Source organism: Mirounga leonina, unplaced genomic scaffold (genome assembly GCF_011800145.1).
Source record: "Mirounga leonina isolate KUSES-001 unplaced genomic scaffold, KU_Mleo_1.0 Mir_165, whole genome shotgun sequence".
NCBI lineage: Eukaryota > Metazoa > Chordata > Mammalia > Carnivora > Phocidae > Mirounga > Mirounga leonina.
In genome coordinates, this window is record NW_023270415.1 from 7,557,712 (window position 1) to 7,585,188 (window position 27,477).

General features: G+C 47.6%; 1 protein-coding gene across 1 annotated transcript; it reads left to right on the plus strand.

Moving 5' to 3' along the window:
- Positions 1-6,767: 6,767 nt before the first annotated feature.
- Positions 6,768-9,204, plus strand: SOX17 (SRY-box transcription factor 17). The gene is made up of 2 exons (XM_035011161.1): positions 6,768-7,293; positions 7,918-9,204. Exons 1-2 carry the CDS (start codon positions 6,987-6,989, stop codon positions 8,829-8,831), a joined length of 1,221 nt encoding a protein of 406 aa, XP_034867052.1. The 5' UTR covers positions 6,768-6,986; the 3' UTR covers positions 8,832-9,204.
- Positions 9,205-27,477: the final 18,273 nt, after the last annotated feature.

The window sequence follows — 27,477 nt, forward strand, 5'->3', positions numbered from 1 at the left end:
TAACACAATTTTAGAAAGTTGACATGCATAAAACAAAGATATTTTTTACCACCAAAGTTAAAATGTTCATATTCACATGTAATTGGAAAATGCACAATAGTTTATAGAACTCTCTAAAAGCTTCTGCCAATGTAACAGACAATTTTGATGAAAACAGGATGTTAGTTATTACTAGTTATAATAATGCTACAATATTATGAAATGTCCTTAATTTTTTTCTTGAAAACATTTCTTTAGTTGTTACAATGCATTTACCTTCAGTACTATGGTAGCTCTTTAAAATGTATCCAACGTGTCTTCACATGCTGGCAGTTTTATTACTATTATTTTATTATTAAATACCTGTGTAGCACTTACCATGTGCTAGATCCTATTCTAAGCAGTTTATGAACAATCAACTCATTTCATCCTCATAAAGCTCTGAGGTTATTACTATAATTAACTTCCACTTTACACAGGAGGCTTACAGGATAAGTAATATGTCTAAGGATACATAGTTGATAAACAGTAGAATGTGAATTCAATTCCAAGCAGTTCAACTCCCAAATTTGTACTCATAACCAATGTACCAGGATGCACTAAGCCTCAGACTTACAGGTGCTAGAGAATTATTTGTTGATTAAAGAAATAAATTATTCTCTTGTCTTTTAGACTGGTTTGGAAACATTAAGCAAATTACCCAATGGCTCTGTGCCTTAATTTTCCACTTCATAAAATAGAATTGATATTTGTCATCCATTACTCTCCCAAACAGCAGTAAGAATGGAAAGAATTTACTTTACCTAGCTGCTGAGCATATGTAGTTATGCCTTAAAGACTTGGTCAGCAGTAGGTCTAGAGACTAATAGCATAAACCTTAAACATGTGACAAGACCCCAAGAGTTTCATGTTATTCACTGAGTCTCTTTCTGTTTGAACTAATGGATGTACAGGGGCAGAGCTTTGAAGACCTCAACTTCCTTGTATTTTAACTTTATTCCCATGTAACTTTGAGCTGTTTTCATTTTTCCAGTGGAATTAGAATGTGTTCACAACACACAAATTTAATACTCAAATATTACTCATTCAATAATATTCAAAATAAATGAGATGTCCGCTAGGGCTTAGATTATGTGATCTAATAAAAATACCTAACTGTAGATCTTCCAAATGAAAATGCTTTCTTGTTATAGCCCTGCATCCCTGATATTAAGGAAATGATCACGACCTGGTTAGGGACTGCACCGGAAGCTTCTGTGCAAGAATCCTAATCCATTTCTACCTGTCCACTGTCATTAGTTAGTCCCTACAAACACCATCAGGCCCTTCATGGGTTGTAGACATGACATGGGAAATTCAGACCAAGACCCACCACTGAGAACAAGGGCAAACAGGCAGTCCAAGCATCATGTCATGTGACCTTGAGCAAGTCCCCTATCATTGTTCCATCTCAATCTCCTTGTCTGAAAAATGGGGATTATAACAAAGGCTTCACACCTCTAAGGCCGCCATGAGAATCAGGTGAGTGAATGTATGTGAAACTGCTTTCTCTACGATTATGAAGAAATAAATACTCAAGGTTTTGGCTGTGCAAAATGCCCCAAGATAGAAACTTGCTTATGCCTTATATCCACATGCAAATATGTACATTCTTGGGCTGGACTTCCATGCTGAATGGGTTCAGAAAAGCAACAGGACTGGAGTTCATCCTCAGAAGAAGTGAGATTTCAGGTGCTCTGTGATGGAGACCCAGCTGATGAAGGAGAGGGTGAGAGAGAATAGTCCAGGCCTTAAAAAGTACTGACAATGTTTTTGGCAAGGTCAAAGAAATGGGAGAAGAAAATTCAGGCCACAGAGGTCTACGAAAGACTGACTGCCAAGGAAACCAGCAAGGAGTCCTGATGTTTTTTATCCTGCTTAGAAACTTTGGAAGCCAACTCAGGTGCCTATTTCAAAATCTGATATGCTTCTGGCTGAGGTTGCACAGAAGAGTACAGAATGAGTGCTGTCAGGAGTGCCCTGTCCTATGACCTATTAACTTTGATCACTCTCATGATCACAGAACACACACCTCACCCTCACCAACCACCTGCCCAAACCCAGCCCTGCTGACTAGGGAAACTTGGCAAGTCAGAGTTTTCCTGGTGGAAAGGAAACTTCTTACCTCTACTAGAAAAAAAAAAAAAAAAAAAAAAAATCTCAAGAGTACTTGGCCTACTGATGTTGGCATCCCCTTTACAAGCCAGGAACAAATGATCACAGGAGAACAGGCCTAGAGCACCCCGCTGGAAGTGAATAAATCAGAGAGGAAGACTAATGGTACTGCATTGTGCATTCCTCCAAGGCAAGGGCCGTGACTGCTTGCCTTTGGGTGGGAGTCCAAGTGTTCTGCTCACCGTGGGCTTGGGGCTGATAAGACGGGTCGGTTGAAGATACAGCTTTACAAGGAAAGCCCTGGCCTCTTCTAGGGTGTGAGGAGGGTGGAAGCAGGAGGTTAGCAGAAGCGGATGCATAGAAGCCATGCCGCTATTGAAATTCCCTTTCAAGTCGCAAGGCAACTATGAAGGGGACAGCAGGACAGTGTGCTCATGGAGAATGGAGAAGGAGCTGGGCTGCCTTCTCCTTCACCCCAAAGGCCACCTGCCCTCCAACCCCCGGGAGCCTGAGGTTCTCTCTGCCAGAGAGTAAAGGGAAGGAGCCCACACTTCTACCAGGACCACAGCTGGGGCTGGGGGTGGGGGGGATCTAAGAAACACCCCCGCGGACGAGTTTCTGAGCAGGGAAGTGGACCGGGAACAGCGCATTTCCTGCTTCGCCGGTGCAAACCCCAGGCGGAGCCAAGCGGGAACAGGGTTACGACCGAGGAGTCGCCAGCTGCCAGGGCGCGGTTCGCGGGCGGCCTCGAGGGGTCCGCGTATTGGGGAGAGATTCAGACGGACCGAGTTCGACAGGGCGTGAAAGCAAAACACACGCCTCCCATCCTCGTGCAGAACAGGTGCCCCAAAGCCCCTCTCGCTGTCGCTCTTTTTGGGCTCCCGCACAACCGACGGGTTAGGGCCGAGAGCAAGGTGCCAGGTCCGTGGGGCTCCGACTCTGGGGAGGAGGGACGGGTAAGGGCGGCGGAGCGGGTGGCCCAGTCTTCCGGGCCACTCCGTCCTCCCCACCTCTCCCATCCCACCCGCGACCTTCGACCTCGCATCCCGGACCCACGGGGGACTGGCCCAGGGACAGGGAGGAGACGCGCAAGGTATCGAGACGCGCGGCGCCGCCGCCCGGTCGGCGCCGGGGCGAGCGATGCGAATCGGCGGCGTCCGGCTGCTCGGCCCTACCTGGGAGGTGCGGAGCCTCGCCCGCGCTCCGCCGCCGTTCGCCGCCTCCCGCGGGGCTCCCGGAGGCCGCCGCCGGCGCGCGATTTATAAATGCAAAGGCCTTATTGTTGTGCTTTGTTCCAAGGACAGCATTGTCTATTCATCCGCGGGCCTCCTCGGCGTTTTCCCTGGGTTTGCGGCGCGCACTCCCCTCCCCGCCCCCAAGGACTTGCTCTCCAGAGCCAACCCGGATCTGTCTGGGTGCCCACGGCCTTCCCTAACGTGAAAGTCCTTCGTCCGGCTCCCGCTTCCCGGGCATCGAAAACACAAAAGCCTGCAGGAAATCACCCAGTCTTTGCCTGCTCACTCGGGCCCCGGGAAAAGCGCGTCTCCGACTCCCCGGGTCTGAGCCACAGCTCGTCACCTACCCGGGTTAATTTCTGCGCCCACGGGCCAAAGGCCCCAAGTGGCAGCGGGCACAGCTTCTTGCTGCGCTAGTCGCTTCCTCGCCAGCCTTTCGAGCCTCGAGTCTGGCCTGGGGACCGTGAGTGCAATTAGTAGCCAGGAACCCAGAGATCCTGGACTGTGCGGTGCAAATGCACCCGGCCGCCTACCCGAGCGGGTGTACGAGGCTCTGACTCGCGAAACTAGTTTGTCGTCCCCCACCCCACCCCCGCCCGAATCCCCCGCGTAAATCTCTCGTGTTGAGAAAAGCAAGGCTTGCAGGAAACCACTCCGGATGTTTGCTGCTTTTCATGTGGCATTTGTGGCTGGCTCTGATAACGTCTAGAGCTCGACTTCAACACCGCGTTTAGTAAAGAGACCGAAATAGAAGGGTCCACACACACCACGGACTGGTCTGCGGCGCCGCAGCCCCCAACACCCTCCCCCCAAAATACATGACATGTGAATGATCAGAAGAAATTAGATCTAGGTAATGGTAGGTAAAAGGGACTAGTCTTAAGAAGGCACCGTAATTCCCAACTGGCAAATATAAGTAAACTCCTCCTTTATAACTGCCAGGGAAGGCGTTCTAAGAAGTGGGGGAGGGACGCAAAGTCTGAAGCTCCCGCTCCATCCTGTGGATGCTGTGCTCTCACCTGAGTTCTCAGTAATCTTACCCAACAAAAATTAGTACTCTGTCTCCAAGAACACGTGCAAATAATAATGGCGGTCCTCCAGGTTGTTTCCCCCATCAGGTTCTCTCTGCACCTCTCCCTGGAATGGTGTGGGCCAGGAAGAAAACGAGGACGAAGAAAGTGTACAAGGGTAAACCCATGCATATACATTTTTTTTTGATTCACACTTGGATTGAATTTTCTGTACCCTATGTTATTTTTTTACAGAACTAATCAAATAGATTAATATAGGCAGATAAAATGGATTCTGGAACGGGCAGTGTTTTTGTTTGGTTTTCAATCTCTAATCTAACGAAACTCCTGTTCATGAAAACTTTTTCACTAATAACAAAATCTGCTTCGAGATCTTTGCAAAGATATTGATTATTATCCAGAAAAATTAGAGAAGCTCGCCAAGAAAACAAGGAGCAAGGCGCTATGGGGTGAACTTTTTCTCTCCTATAGTTTATTTATATAACCATTTGCAAAGCAATTATGCTTAATTTTCAAGCCCATATTTATTTCAGAAAAAATAAAGCTTTAAAGGAAAGGTACACAGTTAAATTTAAGATCAGCTCCTTCAAAACCACCCATTAAAAATAACACTTGTCTATGATTTTCTTAAGCAGATTAAAATTTTTTTCTGGGTTGAACCTCAGAGACCCAGGAACTAGAACCACTTAATTTATCCTGTGTATGAAGACTGGCTTCTAACAGTGAGGGAGGGCAGCCGAAGCTTCACAGATTCTCACAGAGTCAAAGTAAATTTGGCTTAAAACCCGTGTGAAGGAGGTTTTTTTTTTTTTTTTTTGGTGGGGGGTAATAGCGATGTCAGAGAAACTGTAGGCCAGAGGTTTCCTAAGGTGTTGTGTTTCTTTGTTTTTATGAATGCCACCAATAAGCAGACTTGATAGAATACTTTGTTACTCTAATTTCACAAAAATGCTGCAGCATTTACCTCCCAGATCCCGGATGTTAGCCTTAGCTTGTCATCACACCTTCACAGTAAACAAAGAAAATCTGTTCTGGACAGTGATGTATTAATTTCTTTGCAAAGTTATGGAATTATGCAGAAATGGCTGTGTTAATCGCCTTAGAAAACACAAATATACAAATACACAAGTACAACAGCTTGGTTTAGTGATTAGGAGCTCAAAATCAGGGCAGAGTACTGGAGATGAATTCTACTCCTCAGTGCTGTGACCTCAGGAAAGTTCCTTAACCTCACTGTGTCTCAGGTTCCTATCCTGTAATATGTAACAGTGTCTACCTCACAGAATTATAAGGATAAACTAGCTTACTAAATTTGAGGGCTGTGCCATGTAAGTGCAATATGAGGGCTTGTTTAAAAAATCCCACTGAAAAGGTTTCAGATTTAAACACAAGTCGAATACACTCAGATTTTCATTTCAGTCTAAAGAAACGTATAGAATCCCATAAGAGCTACAGTTACTTTGCTGAGCAACCGGATAGCTCTTTCCTCCATTAGATGGGCTTTAAGATAAATATTGCTGCTAGTGTTACCACATTTTAGAAATCAAAACTAAGTCTTGCCTCTTTTACTGAACATGTATGAGAAACCTTTTATGTTTATCATACATTTCATGCACAAATTTTCAAGGGTTTCTTCATTGTTATGAATAAAGGTTTTAAATTCTTCAGGATGACGGAATATTGGCTACAGGATGTCATTCCGTATTTAATCTTGTTTTAGAAATTAGAATTTACCTCGGACACAGCATTTTGAATGTAGTACCACAAGCAAGTTGAGTTCTTGGGGAGAGAATGCATTTTTAATTTATTAGCAACAGTATCTATTGCATTCAATAAAACACACTTCAAGAAGACACCCGTGGGGTTCCCTGAAGATAGGTCGCCTCCCCACACTGAAATCCTTAGCTCCCATAATAAAGTGTATGCTCAAATGTTAACTGACTCTTTCCACTTAATATAAAAATCTTTCTGAATACGGTATATAGATACATAGATTTATTCTTTTTAAATAGCTGCATAGTAACCCAAATTATAGAAGTGTCATATTTAAGGGGGAAAAAAAGAGTATGCTTAGTGTGTTCATCTGAACTATCGTGGCCAAGTACTTCTATCCAGCGGTACAGTCAGCATTCCAGAAGGTTTCTCAGGAGTCCCCCTTGCCGGGTCGGAGGGAACGTGCAGCCAGAGCCCGGCTTCAGCCAGTTTTTCCGGGGGCAGGTGTAGCCTTGGGCGCGGGGCCGGGGGAGGGGAAAGGGCGGGCGTGGGGTTGAAGTGAGACTTGGGACTCGGGCGGCTGGCTGGGCGTGGGCCTAAAGACGCTCGCCCGGCCCGCCCCCACCACTCCATTGGCCACATCAGTGCAGAAAAGGGCCCGCGGCCCGGGGCGCCCGCAGTGTCACTGGGCCGGCGGGGACGCTGGTTGCGCGGTGGGCTAGGACTGGCCAGGAACGTCGGCAGCGGGGTCAGGCCCGGGAGACTTCGGCAGCCCACGGGGCATCTCCGTCCCTCGCTCCCACCCCCTCCCCCGGGTCGGGGGAGGCGGTGTGTCGGCGGAGGGTTGTGGGGCGCGGGGCAGGGCTGGAGCGCCATGAGCAGCCCGGATGCGGGGTACGCCAGTGACGACCAGAGCCAGACCCGCAGCGCGCTGCCCGCGGTGATGGCCGGGCTGGGCCCCTGCCCCTGGGCCGAGTCGCTGAGCCCCCTCGGGGACATGAAGGTGAAGGGCGAGGCGGCGGCGAGCAGCGGGGCGCCGGCGGGGGCGGCGGGCCGAGCCAAGGGCGAGTCTCGCATCCGGCGGCCGATGAACGCCTTCATGGTGTGGGCTAAGGACGAACGCAAGCGTCTGGCGCAGCAGAACCCGGACCTGCACAACGCCGAGTTGAGCAAGATGTTGGGTGAGTCCGAGCTCCCGACCCAGGGCGGTGCGAATCGCGGAGCCGCTTCGTTGAGCCCAAGAGGGGTGCGTGCCTTGCGCTCGAGGCCAGTGGTGTGGTGCCTCCAGGGTCCTTCCCTGTGGCCCTCGGTTCCCCTTCCGCATGCCCTCTCCCGACTCTCCAAATGGTCTGGGTCGTCGGTGCCCGGGTAACCCGGGTGACCGGGGCCGCGGCTACAACGGCTTTGGGGAGGCGGCTTCACCGCCGGTCTGGGCCACCTCGAGGGTATCCCGGGAGCCAGGCGGGTTTGGTCCTGCCCGTTCCCCTACTCCTTCCCCGAGTAGGGGACGTTTTCAATTCCTGAAAGGCCGGGAATGGGTGAGCTGGGAAGCCGCTTCCTGGAGGCTAAAAGAAGGGAGGGTTGCCCTTAGAGGACCCAAGATGTCCTGTCTTCCCCAAGTGTCTGGACTCCGCTCGGCCTCTGGAGTCGCAGCCTTTCACTCTTTAACTTGACCTCTTCGCTCCCTCTAGTTGCTCAATTAAAAGTCGGAGGGGAGAGGTAGGGCCAGGGGGGCCCTGGGGCCCGGGAGCGGGAGCTCGGAAAGTAAGCCCGGCGCCCCTCTCCACCTTCCTACGCCCATGCAGGCAAGTCGTGGAAAGCGCTGACCCTGGCGGAGAAGCGGCCCTTCGTGGAGGAGGCCGAGCGGCTGCGCGTGCAGCACATGCAGGACCACCCCAACTACAAGTACCGGCCGCGGAGGCGCAAGCAGGTGAAGCGACTGAAGCGGGTGGAGGGCGGCTTCCTGCACGGCCTCGCCGAGCCGCCGGCCGCCACGCTGGGCCCCGAGGGCGGCCGCGTGGCCATGGACGGCCTGGGCCTGCCCTTCCCCGAGCAGGGCTTCCCGACCGGCCCGCCGCTGCTGCCCCCGCACATGGGCGGCCACTACCGCGACTGCCAGGGCCTGGGCGCGCCCCCGCTCGACGGCTACCCGCTGCCCACGCCGGACACGTCCCCGCTGGACGGCGTGGAGCCGGATCCCGCCTTCTTCGCCGCGCCGCTGCCCGGGGACTGTCCGGCGGCCGGCCCCTACAGCTATCCGCAGGCCTCGGACTACGCGGGGCCCCCGGAGCCGCCAGTCGGCCCCATGCACTCCCGGCTCAGCCTGGAGCAGGCGGGCCCTGCAGTCCCGGGCCACGTGGCGCCCTCCAGCGCCCTGCAGCTGTACTACAACGCGATTAGCTCGCCGGCGGCGGGCGGCGGGCGCGGCTTCTCTCTGCCGCCGCCGCAGCACCCACCCGGCCCGGGGCAGCCGTCGCCCCCTCCCGAGGCCCTGCCCTGCCGGGACGGCGCGGACCCGAACCAGCCCGCCGAGCTCCTCGGGGAGGTGGACCGCACGGAATTTGAACAGTATCTACACTTTGTGTGCAAGCCCGAGATGGGTCTCCCTTACCAGGGACAGGACTCCGGTGTGAATCTCCCAGACAGCCACGGGGCCATTTCCTCGGTGGTGTCCGACGCCAGCTCTGCGGTATATTACTGCAACTATCCTGACGTTTGACAGGCCCCCATCCGATCCCGCCTGCCGGCCAGAAGCACAGTGTTACACACTTCCCGGAGGGGCTAAGGAAATCCTCAGCCTCATGTGGTTTCGTTTTGTTTTTAAGTTGCCTAGGCATATAATTTATGGTAATTTATTTTGTCTGCCACTTGAACAGTTGGGGGGAGAAAGATGTGAGGTTGTGTTTTAAGATTTGTTCAGATACTGGTTTCCCACAGTTGTGTTGTCAAAACCCCATTTCCCAGTTCAAGCTTACCAGTTTTGAATGTGTCCCAGAATAACTTGCTCCATTTTCTGAAAATTTATTGATCAAAAACAATTCTGTCCTGGGTGTGTTTTCTCGATCTTTAAAAAAATAAAATCTGGAATCCTACTTTTTCACTCTACTAGTGCCTCTGTTACAAAAGCCAGTTTTTAAGATGCATGTTAAGTATTGGTAGCATTGGAATCATTTTAATGATATTTAATACGTAGCTGCAGATTTCTCATTCTTTTATATTGGTAGAACTAAATAATTCAAGGATAAAACCTAAAAATGAACGTTAGGATATCTAAGGTTTTGTTTTTTGCTAGGTACAAAAACCTCGTGGAATGAGCCTATGTTATACATTTCAGTGATCTTAGTTTCTAAAAAGTAATGGTTAATCTTAACACTCTTAAGTATTTTCAATTTTAGCATATCCCTCCCACCGGAGGAGAACATCCAAGGCATTTGGGTTTCCTAGTTTGAATCTTGAGAGCGGTCTAAAGAGGTGTTTGGATTTTCCTTTGTCTCCATTTCATCAAGAGTCTGTACACTCCCTCTCAACACTGAGTTTGCCAGTCCTCACATGTCTACACCTTGGGAAATAGTGTTGCAGGGTTAAAAATCATTTGAAGGAGTCACAGGAATGAATCAAAAGAAAATGTGCATTGTGACCTTAACTTTGAATGAAACTCAGCATCTGTAATTTTAATAGGATGCTCTCCTGTAGACTGCATACCTGGTGCATTGCATTTTCTGAAACGAGCAGTTCTTAAGCTCTGGAGAGTCCCAGTGACGATTTGTAGCTAGTGTTCTTTAGAAGTGCAACTAAAGCTACAGCCCTAGGGTAACACAGAATATTCTACCCTTGTAGGGAAGAAAGGGAGTCACAGGCCTGTAAAAGTGAGGGGTTAACCCCTGCTGTGTGCTGTGGCCCTATCCATCAGATTTTGCAGATTGAGACATAATGGATACAGATGACTTGTAACGGGCATTTCCAGTGCCAGGTGTTTGGGTCAAGGTCATTCTGTACCAAGTTTGAGCCTGATCAAGCCTGTGAGTTGAGGAGGGTTTTTCCCCCTTTTGCAAGTGAGGAAAGGAGGTACCAGAGCCGTCACCTGCCACATACATGGTGAAAGCTTGGTGTTAAAAGTTCTTAACACTTTTTTTTAAAGATTTTATTTTTAAGTGGGCGCCTGGGTGGCTCAGTTGGTTAAGCGACTGCCTTCGGCTCAGGTCATGATCCTGGAGTCCCGGGATCGAGTCCCACATCGGGCTCCCTGTTCAGTGGGGGGTCTGCTTCTCCCTCTGACCCTCTTCCCTCTCATGCTGTCTCTCATTCTCTCAAATAAATAAATAAAATCTTTACAAAAAAATTAAAAAAAGATTTTTAAGTAATCTCTACACACAATGTGGGGCTCGAACCTGCAACCCCAAGATCAAGAGCTCCATGCTCCACTGACTGAGCCAGCCAGGCACCCCTACAAGTTCTTAAAACATATTTAATCACTGTTTTCCTTCGTGCCAGGGTATATTTGTGGGCACTGGAAGAACTGGCATGCTGGTGGTGAGAAACTATATAATTCTCTGTATTGATAAATGCTATAGAGAAAAGGGAGGGGTAGGAGAATAGCTTAAAGCATTTATCTTGAAGAGGGATATCTGAGCTGAAATGCTTGGCTGGATTCTCTGGGGAAATGGCAAGGTGTGTTTTTCAGAGAGGGTCCCTGGATGCTAGGAATGTTTGGGACAGAAAGTTTCAGTAAGGAAAGATAAGTCTATTTTGTTAGGCATAACCGAGGTTACATTTAAAATTTGAAATTCTGAAGTTCACTCCTGGCTTTATATCTACCACCTAATCCAGTTTACTTGTCTCTACTACTCTACCCTTTCCACATTCTTTATTCCTCTGTCCCTAGACAGGTTCTGCTTCCAGTCTGAGTTCCTTCCCCAGGATGTCCCGAGTTCCTAGCAGATAAAGTGAGCAGAGGGGCCTCACTTGCTCAGGTTCAAGGCCATGTCTCCGGTTGAGATCACACTAGGCATTTGGCACATACGTGGCGCAAGAAGACGAAGTTGTACCCTTGGCTGCTATATCTTACAAAATAAAAAGATAAATAGGGAAAAGAGGAAAGGGGAAAAGTAGAGTGCTAGGTGGGGTTGGGGGCAGAGAATCAAAAGTCCTGTTAAGTTACATTCTTAACTATTCACCAGGTACAGGTGGAAAATAGTAAGAGCTAAAAAATTTTAGGCAATTCCAGGGCCTTTAACCCCAACAAAGGAGAATTAGTGCTCACAGTACCTCTTGGTACAGGCATCCAGCCCATTCCTTCTCTTTCCTCAGGCAGACTCCGATGAAGTGGTCTCAGGTGGCAGCTAGTGACTGCTTTTTGTTTTACTGTAGAAACAAATACATAAGACACATTGCTTTTCCCCTACTGGAGAAGTCAGGAGGTAAAAATGCAAGGCTGCGCCCCTGAAATTATAAACACTCTTAGAGGTCTTGCTAATTTGAATTCACCTTAGATGATGGTCTGAGGAAAGCCAGAAAGCCTCTCCCCAAGAGTGCACACGTGCACGCACGCACACAATATTTTAGACATAATTTTAGGCAATTCATGACCCCTGGCAACTCATCCAAGGGGTGTGGGAATTTGAAACCCTCAGATTTAGAAGCTGTGATGGTGAAGCTTTGTTGGAAAGCTTGGCATCGCAGCATCGAAGCAACAAGCAGTTTCCCTGTATTGGAAAACACAGAGGGACATGTCAAGAACCCTCCCATTTTACTGAGTTCTCCCTTCCTGAGACATGTGAATCAAGAAACATGGGGAGTGGTACGTCCCTTTCTCAAAGTATAAAGGAAACTCCTGATGCGCTGTCAAGATGAACGTATGGTTTTCGCCTTTGTGCAGTTGGGGTGGCAGGAGTGAGTCCTCAGGGTTGGCCCCCATGGACCGTATCTTGGGCATTTATATCCTTGTATAAATTCCTTGGGTTATCCGGGTTGGACTTGCTACTCTAACCCAAGAGAATGGACCAGAAGTGATGCAGTGTCAGCTGGGGGACAAACCATTAAGATGGCCTAGCAGGTTATTTCTTGTACTCCTGGGAGCTCTGAGCTACTGAGCAATTACCAGGGTGATGAGACCACTTTTGGAGAGACCGCAGGGAGAGGAGAGGCCCTGTGACTCCCTGCAAAGGTAGAGAGCTCACCCTTACTGACAGCTCACTCCATCTCCCAGCCACCATCCACTTGTAAATCAAGAGCGGCTAGAATAATAAATATCCATATGAGCTCAGCCAATGCACAGGTGGCAAAGATTTTTGTTTATTTAGAATTTTTTTAAAAGATTTAAAAAAATGGTTTTTATGAGCTACTGAGTTTTGGGGGAGCTTTGTTACACAGCAACAGGTTATTGAAACAGATGTTATCCTTAAATAACCCTTCCTTATTTTTAACTATAGGGATGTGGGCACTGGTGGAAAAAACAAGAAAAGAGCACTGGGGCCTGTCAGAGACACCAATATAGATTTATTTATTTTTTTAAAGATTTTATTTTTTATTTATTTGAGAACGAGAGAGAGAGAGAGAGAGAGAGAGAGAGAGAATGAGCCAAGGGGAGGGGCAGAGGGAGAAGCAGACTCCCCACTGAGCAGGGAGCCCAATGACAGCCAGTCTTGATCCTGGATCCCAGGACCGCGAGATCATTACCTAAGCGGAATTCAGATGCTTAACCAACTGAGCCACCGAGGCACCCACCAATATAGTTTTAAAGTGAAGGACAGAATGTAAAACGTGGACAACTCTGTGTTATCCCCAAATGCATACAGCCCTCTCTCCTCAGCCAACTCAATGAAGTGACCACAGGTGCCAGCTAGTAACTGGTTTGTAAAGAAAAATTTGTCTCCGTTTTTTACTACTTAATTTTGGAAGCAAATACATAAAGGATACATTGCTTGCCTCCAACACTCACCCTCCACCCTGGCCCCTGAGTACTTTAGAAGTGTGTCAGGAGGTCGGAATAGACTGGGATATCCTGACTTGATGACAGAAGAGTCTACATACCTTTGAGAGACCCAGATAGAAAGTAGGAGGATATTTTCTTTCTTAAAGACACTGACTGCATCTCTATTAAAGCTACCACAGTGGGTGTGATAAATTACAAATAAACTTGTTACTTATACAAGCAGCTAATAGATGATATCACAATGAAACTATATCTTTCACTTATTATTCTTATCTCTGAGGATTATTGTACCTTTCATTTGAATCACACCGCAAAAGACATTGGCTTGTTCTTTACCAGCTGGCTGATATCAGGAAAAGCACATAGACGCAACAGGAATTCAGAACAGATGGACTGGGGTGCTATGAACCAAAATATATCATCTCTAACATTTTAGTAAAAGGTGAAAGATTTATGCGATCTGAAGAGAAACCAGAGTATGATCTCTAACATTTTAAAATGTCCCATTTCATTTTGTTTTTAATACTCAGAATTGTGCCTGTCATATAATAGATGTTCAATATTCCCGTCCTCCCCCCGATTCCCCTTTGTTTTGACAATACTGGACAGGGAGAGAGATTTTACACCCGTTATTTCAGCATAAATTTATTCTTCCTGCTTACAAGGTGCTTCCTTCTGAGTCCAGAATACTCATCTGAAGAAAAGTTGTATTGATGTCCCTACCCATCCCCATCTGGAGTAGGATGAGGGATGTTTGATTCTTGTTCCTCCACATGATGAGCCTGTGGCAGACAAAGCATTTCTTCGGGGCCTCTGGCCTGGGAACCAGCTGTGTCTCTTTAATTTTCCACTATAACACTCACCCCTCTCTTCCTTCTAATGAGAAAGTTGTGTGCTTGCTTCTAAATTATTAGGCACCTTTATGTGACTCAACAGTTCAATTTGCACTGTCCCCCTTGCACAAACACAAAAACCTTGACCACTGGCTTTATTCAAGATTCTGGATATTAAAAATTCTTAAGGCAGTATAAAACAGTATTTAAATAGTATAATAGTATTTCTTAGCACAGTATAAAATTGCTTAATATACAGCAAATGCTAAATAAGTTGTTGCTAAGATAACAATGATGTTCTTTAATATAACTTTCTCTACAGCTCAGGTCCAAACAAAATTTGGCTTAATAATAATAAAAAAAACCCCAACAACTTTTAAACATCTTATTCTTGCTAAAGATGTTTTAGCTTGGAGAGTCTTGTTTCCACTTTAACCAAAGTCTTAAAAACTTTGCCAAAGTTGAACTCATAATAAATAGTCCCCAAACTGATGTTGCTCAAAAAGGCAGATGAGCACAAATATCAGTAGATATGTTGTGGACCCAGCCTTTTCCAGGGTCATGGTCAATGCTCACTTTGCCAGGAATCAGTGCCCTCCCTTAAACCTGATCTCTTGTTAGGCAAGGAAAAGAATTGTGGCAAGCTTGCAGTAGGCTGAGCAGTTTTCTGGTCTGCCTGATTCTTCTGGCTACCAGGAGAGCTCCTGGGGCAAAGACTGTCCGTCTTCACTTTGCATCACCTGACCAGGCACCTCAGAAGTACTCAGAAAGTTGCCGGAGTACATGTTTGTTAGTTTGTACCTTAATTTTCCACTGGGGATTCATGAAGAATTTAGGAGTTCCTGCTTTGCCTCTCTCCTATAGTCACCAGTGGCTAAACTCCTTTCTCCTGAAAAATGTGTTTGAACATCAAATTTAAGAACACAAAAGAATAAGATATTGGAGCAAAGAGTAGAGAAGGGCAGTGTTCTAAAAGAAGGCGATGCCTTTTGAGTCAGAAGGTCATCTGCTTCAGTAACTTAGCTCTGTGAGTTTGGAGAAGTCACTAATTTTTTTCTGCACTCCAGTCTGCTCAACTGAAAAAAAAAATAGGAATGATGATAATAGCCCTGTTTTCCTCACTGGATTTTTGTAGGGACCAAATGAGATTGTGCTAAAAGGATTGCTTTAGTGTCACAGAAAATGCTCTCTCCTCTCTCTGCCCTTCTTTAACTTTGGATTTTGTGTATCTCTATCTATCCCAGCAGAGTTGAAGAATTTAATTTCATTATTCCTTTGGAAAAGAGAAGACAACAGGAACTCGCCTCCCCTGGTGCTTTGATTAGTGGATTGAGAATTTTACAGCCTTTTAAGACTGTCCATATTAGCTGGAAACACAGATCATCTATGTTTTACTCTGAACTATGGACAGCTCAACCTATTTGATTATAAAATGAGAATAGGAATAATTGTCACCTTGATTCATATAAATCCCAATTTAAAATGAAAATCTCAAGGTCTTTATCAAGGGACGGGTAATTGGGACACACGGAATGCAATATCAAGTCTGCTAACATTCATCATTCAGGCCAGCCTTCTTCCAACCAATCATAGTTTGTCAAGTCCTGAATCATATTTGCATGTATTTTCTTTTTTAGGACTGAACAAAGTTGGAATTCTTGAGGGTGAATAAGCAGACTGGTATGGGGAAGGACAGCAAATCAAGAAATAAATTCTCACTTCCGGCAGTTCCAAGTAACCCTGAAACTTGATACTCAGGTTTGTGAATCACTCAGTCCTCAGAAGTTCTTTCCTCAGGGCTATGGTAGAGGGGATGAAGAGAAGAAAATTCTGACATCCTTGACATGAATGAACAATTTTGTAGCTGTTCCCTATGTAGTGGATTCTTCTGTTTATTTTAATAAATCCATTTGGACGTTTGAAAACATTAGTAGGGCTTGCAGATGCACACACACAGACCAAAAATATTAAACTGAAAAAGGCTTAGTGAGATTATAAGAGAGAGAAATAAGAAAAAAAAATTACAAGTTTGTAGTTTCAGTAAAGAGATTGTGGGTGTAGAAAGTGTAGTTTTTATTTATTCATTTAAAAATAATTTAAAAATTTTAATGATGCACTTGCTTACAAAAAGAGCAACATTATAGATGGGCTAATAACATAAACAGAGTTGTAGAAAGATTCCATCCTTCCCTAGCCCCAGTTCCACAGTCAACCAATCCTTTTGGGGGAGGGAGGTTCTACTAAGCGTTATCTACAGACGTTAATAACTCTTCCTCTGGAGGTTAATCAATTAATACGCCTGCTCAGCTCATTCGGTGCTTATCAGTTTTAGACACTAACTTCCTACTCTAATAGCTAAGCATTTCCTCTATCCACCGATCGTAATTATACCCTTATTTCCATTTCTTCTATTGATTGCCATTGCCTTTTAAATACTAGGATTACACACTCTCACAAAGGCGGGGAATTCTTTACTCCCCACTGTGAAAGGTGAGGATATTGACGCTCCCTCACAGCTATACTCCTCTCTTCTGCAAAAGTGGGCATTGGTAAAGATTCTTTTCTTTTTCTTTTTTTGGTGGGGAGAGAGATGGAATGCTGATGCACGGGTTATATGGAAAGCTATCCATTTTTATGGCATTTCAATGAATCCAGACAAAAGGCACTGCTTACCACCCTGGTTGTAATTTTAAATTCACACACTTCTTACACCCACTGAGAAAGAGAAGAGTATCCCTGAAGCTTTACGCGAACAAAAACTCCAATCATATAGAGGGGCATCTCTTAACTCCGAGGTCGGTTTCCACCCCCACCCCCACCCCTACCCCTCCGCCTCTTGTCCTTCTGGGTCCGGGGGAGGCTGCGGCGCTCCCCTCCTGCGCGGGCGTCTCCGAGCAGAAGAGGCACTGGAAGCCCAGGGGCCGCGCTGCGCTCGCCGGGAATCGGCACTCTGGCTGCCATTAATTCAGGGGAACATTTTAGCAAGGCTCTGCAGTGATTTTAACTTAGAAGGTAAAAGATCTTAGGTTTGGTGCTTTAAAAAAAAAAAAAAAAAAAAAAGCCGGGAGTGTGGGTCAAGGAGAGCACCGCCAGCGAGGCCACCCTGGTAACAAGGACAGAAAGACTGCGACGTCGTGCGCTTTGCCTCGGGGCGTTTTGAGCCCTTAGCTTTGTGGCCTTGTGCCCGCCCAGCGCGGGTATACTCGGCCTAAAACAAATCCGATTCGAAGGTTGGAACAAGGGCTTCCCTTTTGTACTGGTTCAGGAGCCTGCCTGCCGCGAGGAGACTTCAGAAGGTCATCTGGACGTGACATCCGGGACTGACTTTCCTCTGACTAGGGGAGGGGATTGGGGTCTCGGCGTGCTATTTTCTGCTTAGTGTAAAATTAAACCCAATATCCGCGGGCTGCGCTTTACCCGGCGAGTGGCTGCGCGTTGCGATGCTCGGCGCCTGAGTTCGCCGCCGCACGTGTGGAGCTGGGCGGCCGGAGCAGCGGTTCTCTATGTGTCACATCAGTGCAGAGAGGGCCCGCGCCCCGGGCGCCCGCAGTGTCACTGGGCCGGCAAGGGACGCTAGCTGCGCGGTGGGCTGGGACTGTCCAGGAACGGCGGCGGGCCCAGCAGACTGGAGCAGCCCGCGGGGCCTCTCCCACCCTCGCTCCCACCCCCTCCCTCCGGTCGGGGGAGGCGGCTTGTCAGGCTAAGGGTTGTGGGGGCAGCGGTGGCGACCAGAGCCAGACCCGCAGCGCGCTGTTCGCGGGGATGGCCAGTTTGGGTACCTGTCCCTGGGCCGAGTCGCTGAGCCCCCTCGGGCACAGGAAGGCGAAGGGCGAGGCGGCGGTGAGCAGCGGGGCGCCGGCGGGGGCGGCGGGCCGAGCCTAGGGCCAGGCTCGCTTCCGGCGTCTTCAAGGTGTGGCCAAGGCTGAGCGCCGTGGGCTTGCGCTGGGCCGGACCCCCGCAGGCCGAGGAGCTGCGCCGGACGCCAGGGAAGACGGAGAGCAGGGGCGCAGGCATGGATAACCGAGAAGGACGTAGGACGAGTGGGCTTCTGCAGGGGGGGGCTCCGGGAAAATCCGCGTGGGTGCGCCAGTGGCTTTACCTTTGTTCGTGTAGGTAGTTTTACGTCTGGGGAAACAACTGGCCGGCAGGTGCACAATTATCTTGGGGGCGGGAGACGAAATTAAACAGAGGGTCAAGAGCAAACTCTACCATCTTCAGGTGTAAATGATAACACGAAATTTTGCGCTTTTGGGAAAGGTTTTAAAGGTATCATCTAATCAGGCAAGGCTCCCTAGAAAAGAAAACTCGAATGCTCTTGTAAGAGAGCCGATTCCTTCCTTCTTCATTTCTCAGGTAAGAAATTGAGAGATTTATACAGATAAAACTGCTTGTCATTAATTGGAGCTGGAAATGCATTCAACAGCACTTTTCGGAAAAATGTGCAAAGCTTTAGAATTTCAAGCGAGGCAAACTGCACTCTTGAGCTCTTTTTTTTTTTCTTTGATGCTGAAATTTGTGTTAGAAAAGCCGGGACGGTGGCCTTTAGTTGTGAGGAGTTCCAGCTCATTCCGCTTTCAGTCTTTTGAAGTTGAGGGAGGGGTTTGTTTGTTTTTTTTTAACAGAAGGAATAAAATGGCCAGACTTTATTATCATCTTACCAATGTAAAATAATTGTCTTCTGCGTAAATAGCTTTTATTAAAAATTTTAATCTCCCATTTTAAAATAAAAATTTAAGTACCACACCAAGGGAAAACTATTATTCCTGTCCCAGTCCGAACTTCAGAGCTAGTGACTGCTTACAAAACCTGATTTCCCTTGGGCACGTTTTCTCGGCATCTACAATCCTAAAGACATGTAGGATTTTTCTCCTTCCCCCTCCCCCACTAATGGGATCACATTTTTCCTACTATTCTGCAGCTTGCCTTTTCAGTTGACTGTATATATTTAGCGTTCCTGTATTCCTAGAAGATAAACCTCTATTTCCCTGGTGGGTGGTTCTCTGCACTCTTCAGTGGGGTCGGCCCCACTTGTCCTATCTCCAGGCCAATGTAAGTTTGTATGTTGACTTAATCCTTTCATGCACAGTTAAGAGTCATCAGACTCCATTTCACACTTGCAAAATCTGTGTGCACGTGAACGGAGAATACTTGCACTTCAAATATAGGGGATTCAGTGGGGGCGCACGTTTCACTCAAAAGGAAAGGGGAAGAAAATGCACGCCTCAAATGCCATCTTTTACGTAAAAGAGCAGTTCTTTCCGTGTCCCATCTCAGCCAAATTGTCCATAAATTCCGCTGGCGGTACTCATTTCTGGAGACTGTCCTTAAGTTGCCTACCTTATTGGGGCAGGTGTTGGCTCTTCCAGGAAGCTTTGTCCTTCAAGGACCCTAACATCGCAAGACTGAGACTGCGTCCCAGCACGCTGATTTGGTCGAAGTGGTGAAATCTGCCCCAGTAATCGTTGGTTGACGGACTTCCTGGTGTTCATGTTCTGGCATAATGGTTGATATTAACCTCCACTATCACACTCTTGTGGTTTGGATGAAAAAGCCCGTGGCGCGCCGCTTTTTGGGCTTCCCTCGGGTTGGAGAGATGTCCGCCCTCTGAGAGCTGGGAAGCAGCTCTATCCCCATCGAGGCGGGCTTGGGCGGGAGGAGCGGCCTTCCTGGAGGAGGCGGCGCGGCGCTGGGCCTTTGTAGGACCCGCCCGGTAACCGGAACTAGCTCTCCCCACGCGCCCGACCCCCGACTCCTAAACTCAGGCGGCCGCGTGGCCATGGGCTTGTCCTTCCCGGAGCGGGGCTTCCCCGCGGGCCCGCCGCTGCGGCTACTAGCGCGACTACCAGGGACTGGGCGCGCCCCCAGCCGACGGCTGCCCACGCCGGACACGTCCCCGCTGGACCTCATGGAGCCGGATCCTGCCTTCTTTGCCGTGCCGCTGCCCCGGGACTGTCCGGCGGCCCCTACACCCTTCCGACCTCGCGGGGCCCTGGGAGCCACCCGCAGTCCACAGGCACCCCCGCTCGGCCCCGAACCCCAGGGCCCGCCAGGGTCGGGCCTCCGGGCGCCCCCCAGCGCCCTGCAAGCGTACTACAGGGTGATGCGCTCTCCGGCATCTCTCCTCCCCAGGCTCTGCCCTGACGGGAGGGCGCAAAGCCGAGCCAGCCCTCGGACCGGAACCCGCCCTCCGGTTCGCGCCACTGTCTCCTGCTGGACAGCTCGGGTGCGGGCCCGGGCCTGAATCCTCGCCTCTGTCCTCTGAGTTCCGTTGCCAGTTTATGGTGTATTGCTACAACTGTCACAAAATAGAAACTTTCCTGTCTTTCTCAGAATGAACATTTTAGTAAGAACAGCGTTTAACATTTTTTTAAAAAAATATTTTATTTATTTAGGGGCGCCTGGGTGGCTCAGTCGTTAGGCGTCTGCCTTCGGCTCAGGTCATGATCCCGGGGTCCTGGGATCAAGCCCTGCGTCGGGCTCCTTACTCAGCGGGAAGCCTGCTTCTCCCTCTCACAAGCAGAGGGAGAGAGAAGCAGGCTTCCCGCTGAGCAGGGAGCCCCCTGGGGGTCTCGATTCCAGGACCCCGGGATCATGACCTGAGCCGAAGGCAGACGTTTAATGACTGAGCCACCCAGGCGCCCCTAACATCGTTAACATCTCAACGGATGCGCAAAAATGTGCTCTGCTTAAACATATATAAAATCCATCTTTTCCCATTTTCTATATATGTACTTATTTTCACATTAACGTTTGATTTAAAGAAACAATAAGGCTTTTACAATTAAGTTTTTGTTTTATAAAATAATATATTTTTAAAAGATTTTACTTATTCACTTGACAGAGAGAGAGATAGAGCGCACAAGTAGGCAGAGCACAAGAGGGAGAAGCAGGTTCCCGGCTGAGCAGAGGGGCTCGATTTCAGGACCCTGGGATCACGACCTGAGCCAAGGGAGATGCTTAACTACCCGGCCACTCAGGCGCCCCTAAAAAAATTTTTTTTTAAATATTTTATTTATTTGACAGAGTGAGAGAGACAGCTAGAGAGGGAACACAAACAGGGGGAGTGGGAGAGCGAAAAGCAGGCTCCTGGCTGAGTAGGACCCTAGGATCATGACCCCCGCCCAAGGCAGACGCTTAACGACTGAGCCACCCAGGCACCCCTAAAAATTTTTTTATAAAGTGGGAAAAAAATGAGCAGTAGTAGAAAGTACTTTTTTCCTTCTAAAGTTATCTCCTTCCAGCTAGTTCTAAACATGTAATTAACATGTATTGCATATCTCCTACATTTCAAATCAATGTTTCTAAAGTTTTTGGCTATTAACATCTTTGTAAATTTGGAAATAAAGCTCTAAAAATATTCTGCGTATATGGAGATTTTATATTCTTTTGCAAAATTAAATAAGATGTGTCTGTGTCAGGGTCCCACAGGAAACAGCTGGTGTACTTAAAATGGGTGAATGAAGAAAGATCAAGGAACAGAGAGTCTGTATAAGGGAATCTGTAGTGGGACTGGAAGCATCCTAAATTTTGTTGTAGCTCAGAGCATAGTCCAGTCATAACTGGGAATGGGGAGAGGCAGTCACTGGAACCCAGGATAATGGTAGCTTTAAGGGTCCTGCCAGCCACGCCTGTGGCCTTGGGAAGAGGAATGAAGTCACTGTCAATGTGACCAGAAAATAGTCCCTGGGGAAAAAAAAAATCCTGTTCCTGTCCTGTTTCTGACTTTCTGATAGTGCCTTCCATTGGCCAAAGCTGACCACAAAACTAGAGGACAAGAGTGCCTGTTGATGATGCCACAGAGAGGGGTGTGGAGAGCCCATCTACTGGGGTAGAGAAAGTCCAGGCTTTTCTATAAATGGTCCCATAGAAGGGAGTTCCCCACAGCCCTTCAGACTCGATTGAATAAAATTGATCATGATACTTTTTGTGTGACAGGTAAAAGGTGGTAGGAAGGGATGTTAGCTGCTGTTATTCTCAGCCTCAGAAATTTTGCTCATGATGGGGAGAAAGCCTGGAGGTCACTGACTGGAGAATAGGCATGATGCCACTGTGGGACGAGGTAGATCAGAGAGGGACAGGAGAGAACATGGATTCCAGGTGATGGTATCTAAGTCCCTGTAAATTAAGGCTCCTGGAGGTGGGGGAGGGTGCATACCTCTGAACTCTTCAGTTTTGTGAACAAATGCAAGTCATTTACTGCTTAAACCACTTGGAGGGGCGCCTGGGTGACTCAGTCAGTTAAGTGTCTGCCTTGGGCTCAGGTCATGATCCCAGGGTCCTGGGCTCCTTGCTCAGCGGGGAGTCTGCTTCTCCCTCTCTGGCTCCCCCTGCTTGTGTTTGCTCTCTCTCTTTGTCAAATAAATAAATAAAATCTTAAAAAAAAAAATAAACCACTTGGAGTTGGTTTTCTTCTCACTCAAAACACAAGAATTCATAACAGATAACCAGGGACAGAGCAGGCTGTGATTGCTGATTCCTTTGGTTGTCACAGGGAAATGTCAAATGTAGGGTATTTGCTTGGACCAGCAGCATTTACATTGCCTGAGAGATTGTTAGAAATGCCGAATTTCAGGCACTTTTACATCAGATTCTGGTCTAGCACAGTGTTTCTCAAACTTGAATGTGCATGCAAATCATCTGGGGATCTTGCTAAAATGCCAATTCTGATTGAGTAGGGCCAAGATTCTATATTTCTACCAAATTCCTGAACAAGGCAGACCCCAGATCCCTTATCCATACTGACTTCTTAGAGACTGTTCTTGAGCAAAAAAAAAGCCAAGTTCAGGAACAAACGCCATAAAGCTATTTCAGAAGGGCCACTAGACTGGACAGTTTTGGGTCATTTTTGCCCGATGGCCATGTCTGCCCTACTCTTTATCCCCGCACAGCCTGCCCTTCCAACTCTCTGAGGTTATCTTGCTTTTCTCCAAGGTCCTGTAAATGTTCAGATTAGAAGCACAGGTGTGATAGCACTGGGACATTATGCTGCTCGTTGAGAGAAGGAACCAGGGAGATGAACAGTGAGTATGTGTCCCTCCAAATCGGACGGACTTGAGCTGGCACAGCCTGTGTTGGTGCTGGGAGAAGCCCACTGCTCCACCCAATGGGTACCTCCACTGATCTCACCCAACTTCTAATTGTTTAATGTTTCATGAATTTATTTCTTTTTTTTAAAAGATTTTATTATTTATTTATTAGAGAGAGAGAGCGAGCACAAGCAGGGGGATCAGCAGGCAGAGGGAGAAGCAGGCTCCCTGAGGAGCAAGGAGCCCAATACGGGACTAGATCCCAGGACCCTGGAATCATGACCCGAGCCAAAGGCAGATGCTTAACCAACTGAGCCATCCAGGCGTCCCATGAATTTATTTCTTGTTTGCTTGTCTCTCTTACGAGATCACAGTCAGGCATGTCCTGTAACACAGCAGAATAGAATTAGATATCTGCTAGGTCTTCTGAGTCTCGCTATCTCCCATAAAGCAGTGATTCTCGAAGCAAGCTGTGGACTACAATCGATCTTTATTTTTTATTTTTAAAAATTTATTTATTTGTCAGAGAGAGAGAAAGAAGAGAGAGCACAAGCAGGGGAAATGGCAGGCAGTGGGAGAAGCAGGCTCCCCACTGAGCAAGGATCCCTATGCGGGACTCAATCCCAGGATCCTGGGATCATGACCTGAGCCAAAGGCAGACGCTTACCCGACTGAGCCACCCAGGCATCCCTGTAATCTGTCTTTAAAAACAAAGGTCTGGTCTCTTCCTAAGAGATTCTGACTTCATTGGTTTGGCCTGTACTCAGGGCATTTCAAAATTGAAAATCTCTTGAAGTGATTCTAATTGCAGCCATTAAATAGAGGAACATATTGGTATCACAGAGCTATCTGAGAAGTCAGTTCCTTATGTATTTATTTCATCAAATGTTTATTAAACGTCTATTATATGCCAGACACTGTATTATTTTCCCTGTTCTTGAGCAGCTGGTGGTTTTACATGAGGGACAGGCATGTAGATAAATAATCATTGATGTGTGGTCAGTGTAATAAAGTTCAGTACAAAAAATGTTCTGGCAGAAAGCAGAGTGATGGATTCTTTGTGAAAAGACATGGGATAAAAGTAATAATGGCCAATATTTATTGAGCACTAACTATGGATCAAGAAGTCCTCAGAGAAGTGCTGATACTTACCTGAGGCCTTGAAGGAGGAGAGAGCCAAGTGGGGAAGGTGGGTGGGCAATGGGGGTGTATTTCTGGGTCAAGGTTGAGGGAGGTGGGGGTGAAAAGATGAGGAAACTAAAGGAGATTACTTCTGTTTTCTTTGTAGAATTAGAGTGAGTGATAACCCAAGAAGGTGGTGGTGGGGTGGGAGTGGGAGAGGTGGAGCCTGGGACTTGAGAAGAGGAGTTCCATCCTGAAGGTCTTTGGTGCATTGTAGAAGGTTCTTAGTGCACTCTGGAAGGCCCTTGGGGCACTGTGGAAGGTTCTCCATGCACTCTGGAAGGCCCTTGGTACAGTCTGAAAGGCCCGGTGTTGGGAGGGAGTGGATTTCATAGAGTGATTCCCATCTTCAGGGTTGCATGGTCAGCAGCTCCAATGTAGAAACAGAGAGATAGGACTGTAGGATTCTTTCAAAGCTGGAGTTTTAAGAGCAGTGGAAAGATAGACAACAGGGCCATGGAGCATTGGTGAGATTTTGGCTCAGGAGTTTAATGGAGATGGGTATGGAGGAAATCAGTTCTGGATTGTGTTAGGTTTGGAAAAAAGGGAGGGAGAAACCAGAATAACAGGGAATGCACCAGAGGGAGATTTCAGAGATGATTTGGGTTAGGGGGCTGATAATGTGCAAGGTGTGGCCACTGAAGGGGTCGAAGGTGAAGGTCACTAGAGTTGTGCAGCCAGGGAAGTGGGATGTGTTCAGCAGTGGGTATTGAACACCATCCCCCCATCTCCATGGGAGGAGAGGAGGGTAGGAAGACTAGAATCTTCTCTGTGCATATTTCATGAGACACCCCACCAGTGTGAGTGGATTTAATCCAGTCATTCAGGATATAAAGGAGGGGGAGTTAGACCAGAAGGCAAAGGTCAGGCCATTGAAATGCAAAATGGAGCAATAGTGAAACAGGAAAATCTCACTCAGACTGGAAAATACAGAGGAAGAAGTGGCAGAAATTCCTAGTGATAGAAGGAAGTTATGTACATCTTTCTGGAAACCAGGAGATTGTTTTCAGTTTAGGGTAAAAGACCTGGAGTTCAAAAATTTTACTGGTGGTGACAGCAGCTCAAGGCCAAGCAAGATGGCAACTCTTGTCAACTTTGTAATCAATGGTGGAGTTTACAGATAAGTGTTACTAGCAATACTGGGCTTCTGAGAATTTCCAGTTTGAATTAATTGCTCTTGATCACCAGGTGCTACTTAAATCTTTTTTTTAAAAAGATTTTATTTATTTATTTATTTATATTTTATTTTATTTTTAAAGATTTTATTTATTTATTTGACAGAGAGAGATAGCGAAAGAGGGAACACAAGCAGGGGGAGCTGGAGAGGGAGAAGCAGACTCCCCGCTGAGCAGGGAGCCCGATGTGGGGCTCCATCCCTGAATGCTTGGATCATGACGTGAGCTGAAGGCAGACACTTAATGACTGAGCCACCCAGGTGCCCCTAAAGTCATTCTTAAAAAAAATTTTACCCCCTTCAATCACCTCAATATTGATACCCTGAGGCAAAGCCCTAGTTACACGGCATTAGTTATGGTTCTGCACAGCCTGGAAGGGTGCCTGACTTCCCACACTTGACCTTTCCTTCCCCCAGATCCTAGGGAGCTCCTTTTATCCTAATGTTGAGCAATACTGACTAGACTTCTTATCCAACAGTCACCAGGACAACACCATTTGTCAAGAGGGGTACTAGATAGTATAATGTATCTGGTGTATAACTGGAACTCCACAAGATGGCTGGCTTCCTCAGAATTTCCCTTGAGGGAAGGAAAGCTGTGTATGGACATAAAGACATGGGTGCTGGAGTCCTCCCAGAACTCTCCTTTCCCAGAGAAGTTTATCTCCAAAAATACAGCTATGGAGACTGTGAGATGCACCCCCTATGGAGAGAGACAGAGCCTCCCAAAGACCTTCAGAGACAGACGCCATGTTCCACCAACCCAAGGACGCCTGAGCACCTATAACCCCCTGCAGCCAGGTGATTGTGTGGAGGCAGGAGTCAGCTCTCACTTAGGAGTTCATTACCAACGGCTGAGACGTCCATGTTTGTAACGGAAGGGAGGCCTTCCTCTTCCCAAGTGGGGCCTACGTCCTGTTCCACTGACACCACTCGGAAGAATCAAAAAAGGAGAAGATTGAATTCCTGGCTTTCCCCCAGCAGTCTCCTGGGCTGTACCACTGGGCCTGTTGTGGACCAGAAGACCCTAAGACTATGTAGGGGGGCCAGGCTCTTTTCCCAGTGAGAGAGTCTCTAGGCCTAGCTATATATAGTGAGGTTCCGCAGGCTCTCTCTCATTACTCATTTAGTTTGGCCCGGGTTTAAAGCATGAACAATCTCTTCCAGGCACTCCCTGTTCTCACTTCCCTCTGACCAGAGGGCCCCTCCTCTCGTCTGACCCGTGGGGGTCAACATCCTTTCTAGCTGATCCGCCCCACTTCCTCCCTCAGGCTGAGCTCGAGGCTGTTTTTTAGCTTCAGGGGTTCCTGGAGAAGTGTTTCCTCTGCCCCCTTGCAATATCACATCAAACGTACTGGACTCGGTCTTGCGTTATTGGAGATTTGAAAGCAGGAAGATCAGTGTGAACTGTGGGAAGAAACATTCCAGGAGAAGTGGGACTTGAAAACTCCATCTGTGAAGGTGGGCAATAGGGAAGCGCCGAAAGTAGTGAAAGAGACAGAAGTTCTTCGTGCTCTGGACACAGTGGAGAGACCAGACACAGGGTTTTGGAGAGGGTTTCTGAGGGCCTCCCAGGAAGGCTAACATAAATGGCATACTGTGGTGGGCAGGCCAAGGGCCCCACAGGCAGATAGACACGGTTGTGTGTTGCAGAGAGACCATTAGCTCATTTACTGGCCCTGTGACTTTGCCAGCCACTCAGAAAGTCTGTTTCTTCATCTACAAAATGTGGGTAATAATAGCTACCTGCAGATTCTTTGCAAGGATTGGAAGTATTTTTACAGCACCTAACTGAATGATGCTATGAGGAAGAAATCTAAGTTACTTTGACCTGGTCTTTCCATGGGTGGGCCCGAAGGGGAGAGCTTCTGCCCCACCAACCCAGGTGTGTACCTAACAGTGCAGCCTGAGCCTGGAGAGTAACCGCTTTACTGGCCAGTCTTAATTCATTGGGACATAAACACAAAACAGTTTTGTGTGGCTTTAACTATGCGCTCTTAAATCTCCCTATCTTGCCCTTTAATGAACTCTTGAGAAGAGTTTATTACTGTCTAGTTACTTTTAGTTGTTAAAATGTAACTCATCTGAATTATTTTGAAAACTAAGAATGTAAAAAGTCAATTCACTGTAAAGCCTCGATCTTAGTTCAAAGCTTATGCCTTCCATTCTCCTCCCTGAAGGCTTAAGCAGAGACCCTATCTACTAGTCCTGGAGGAGGG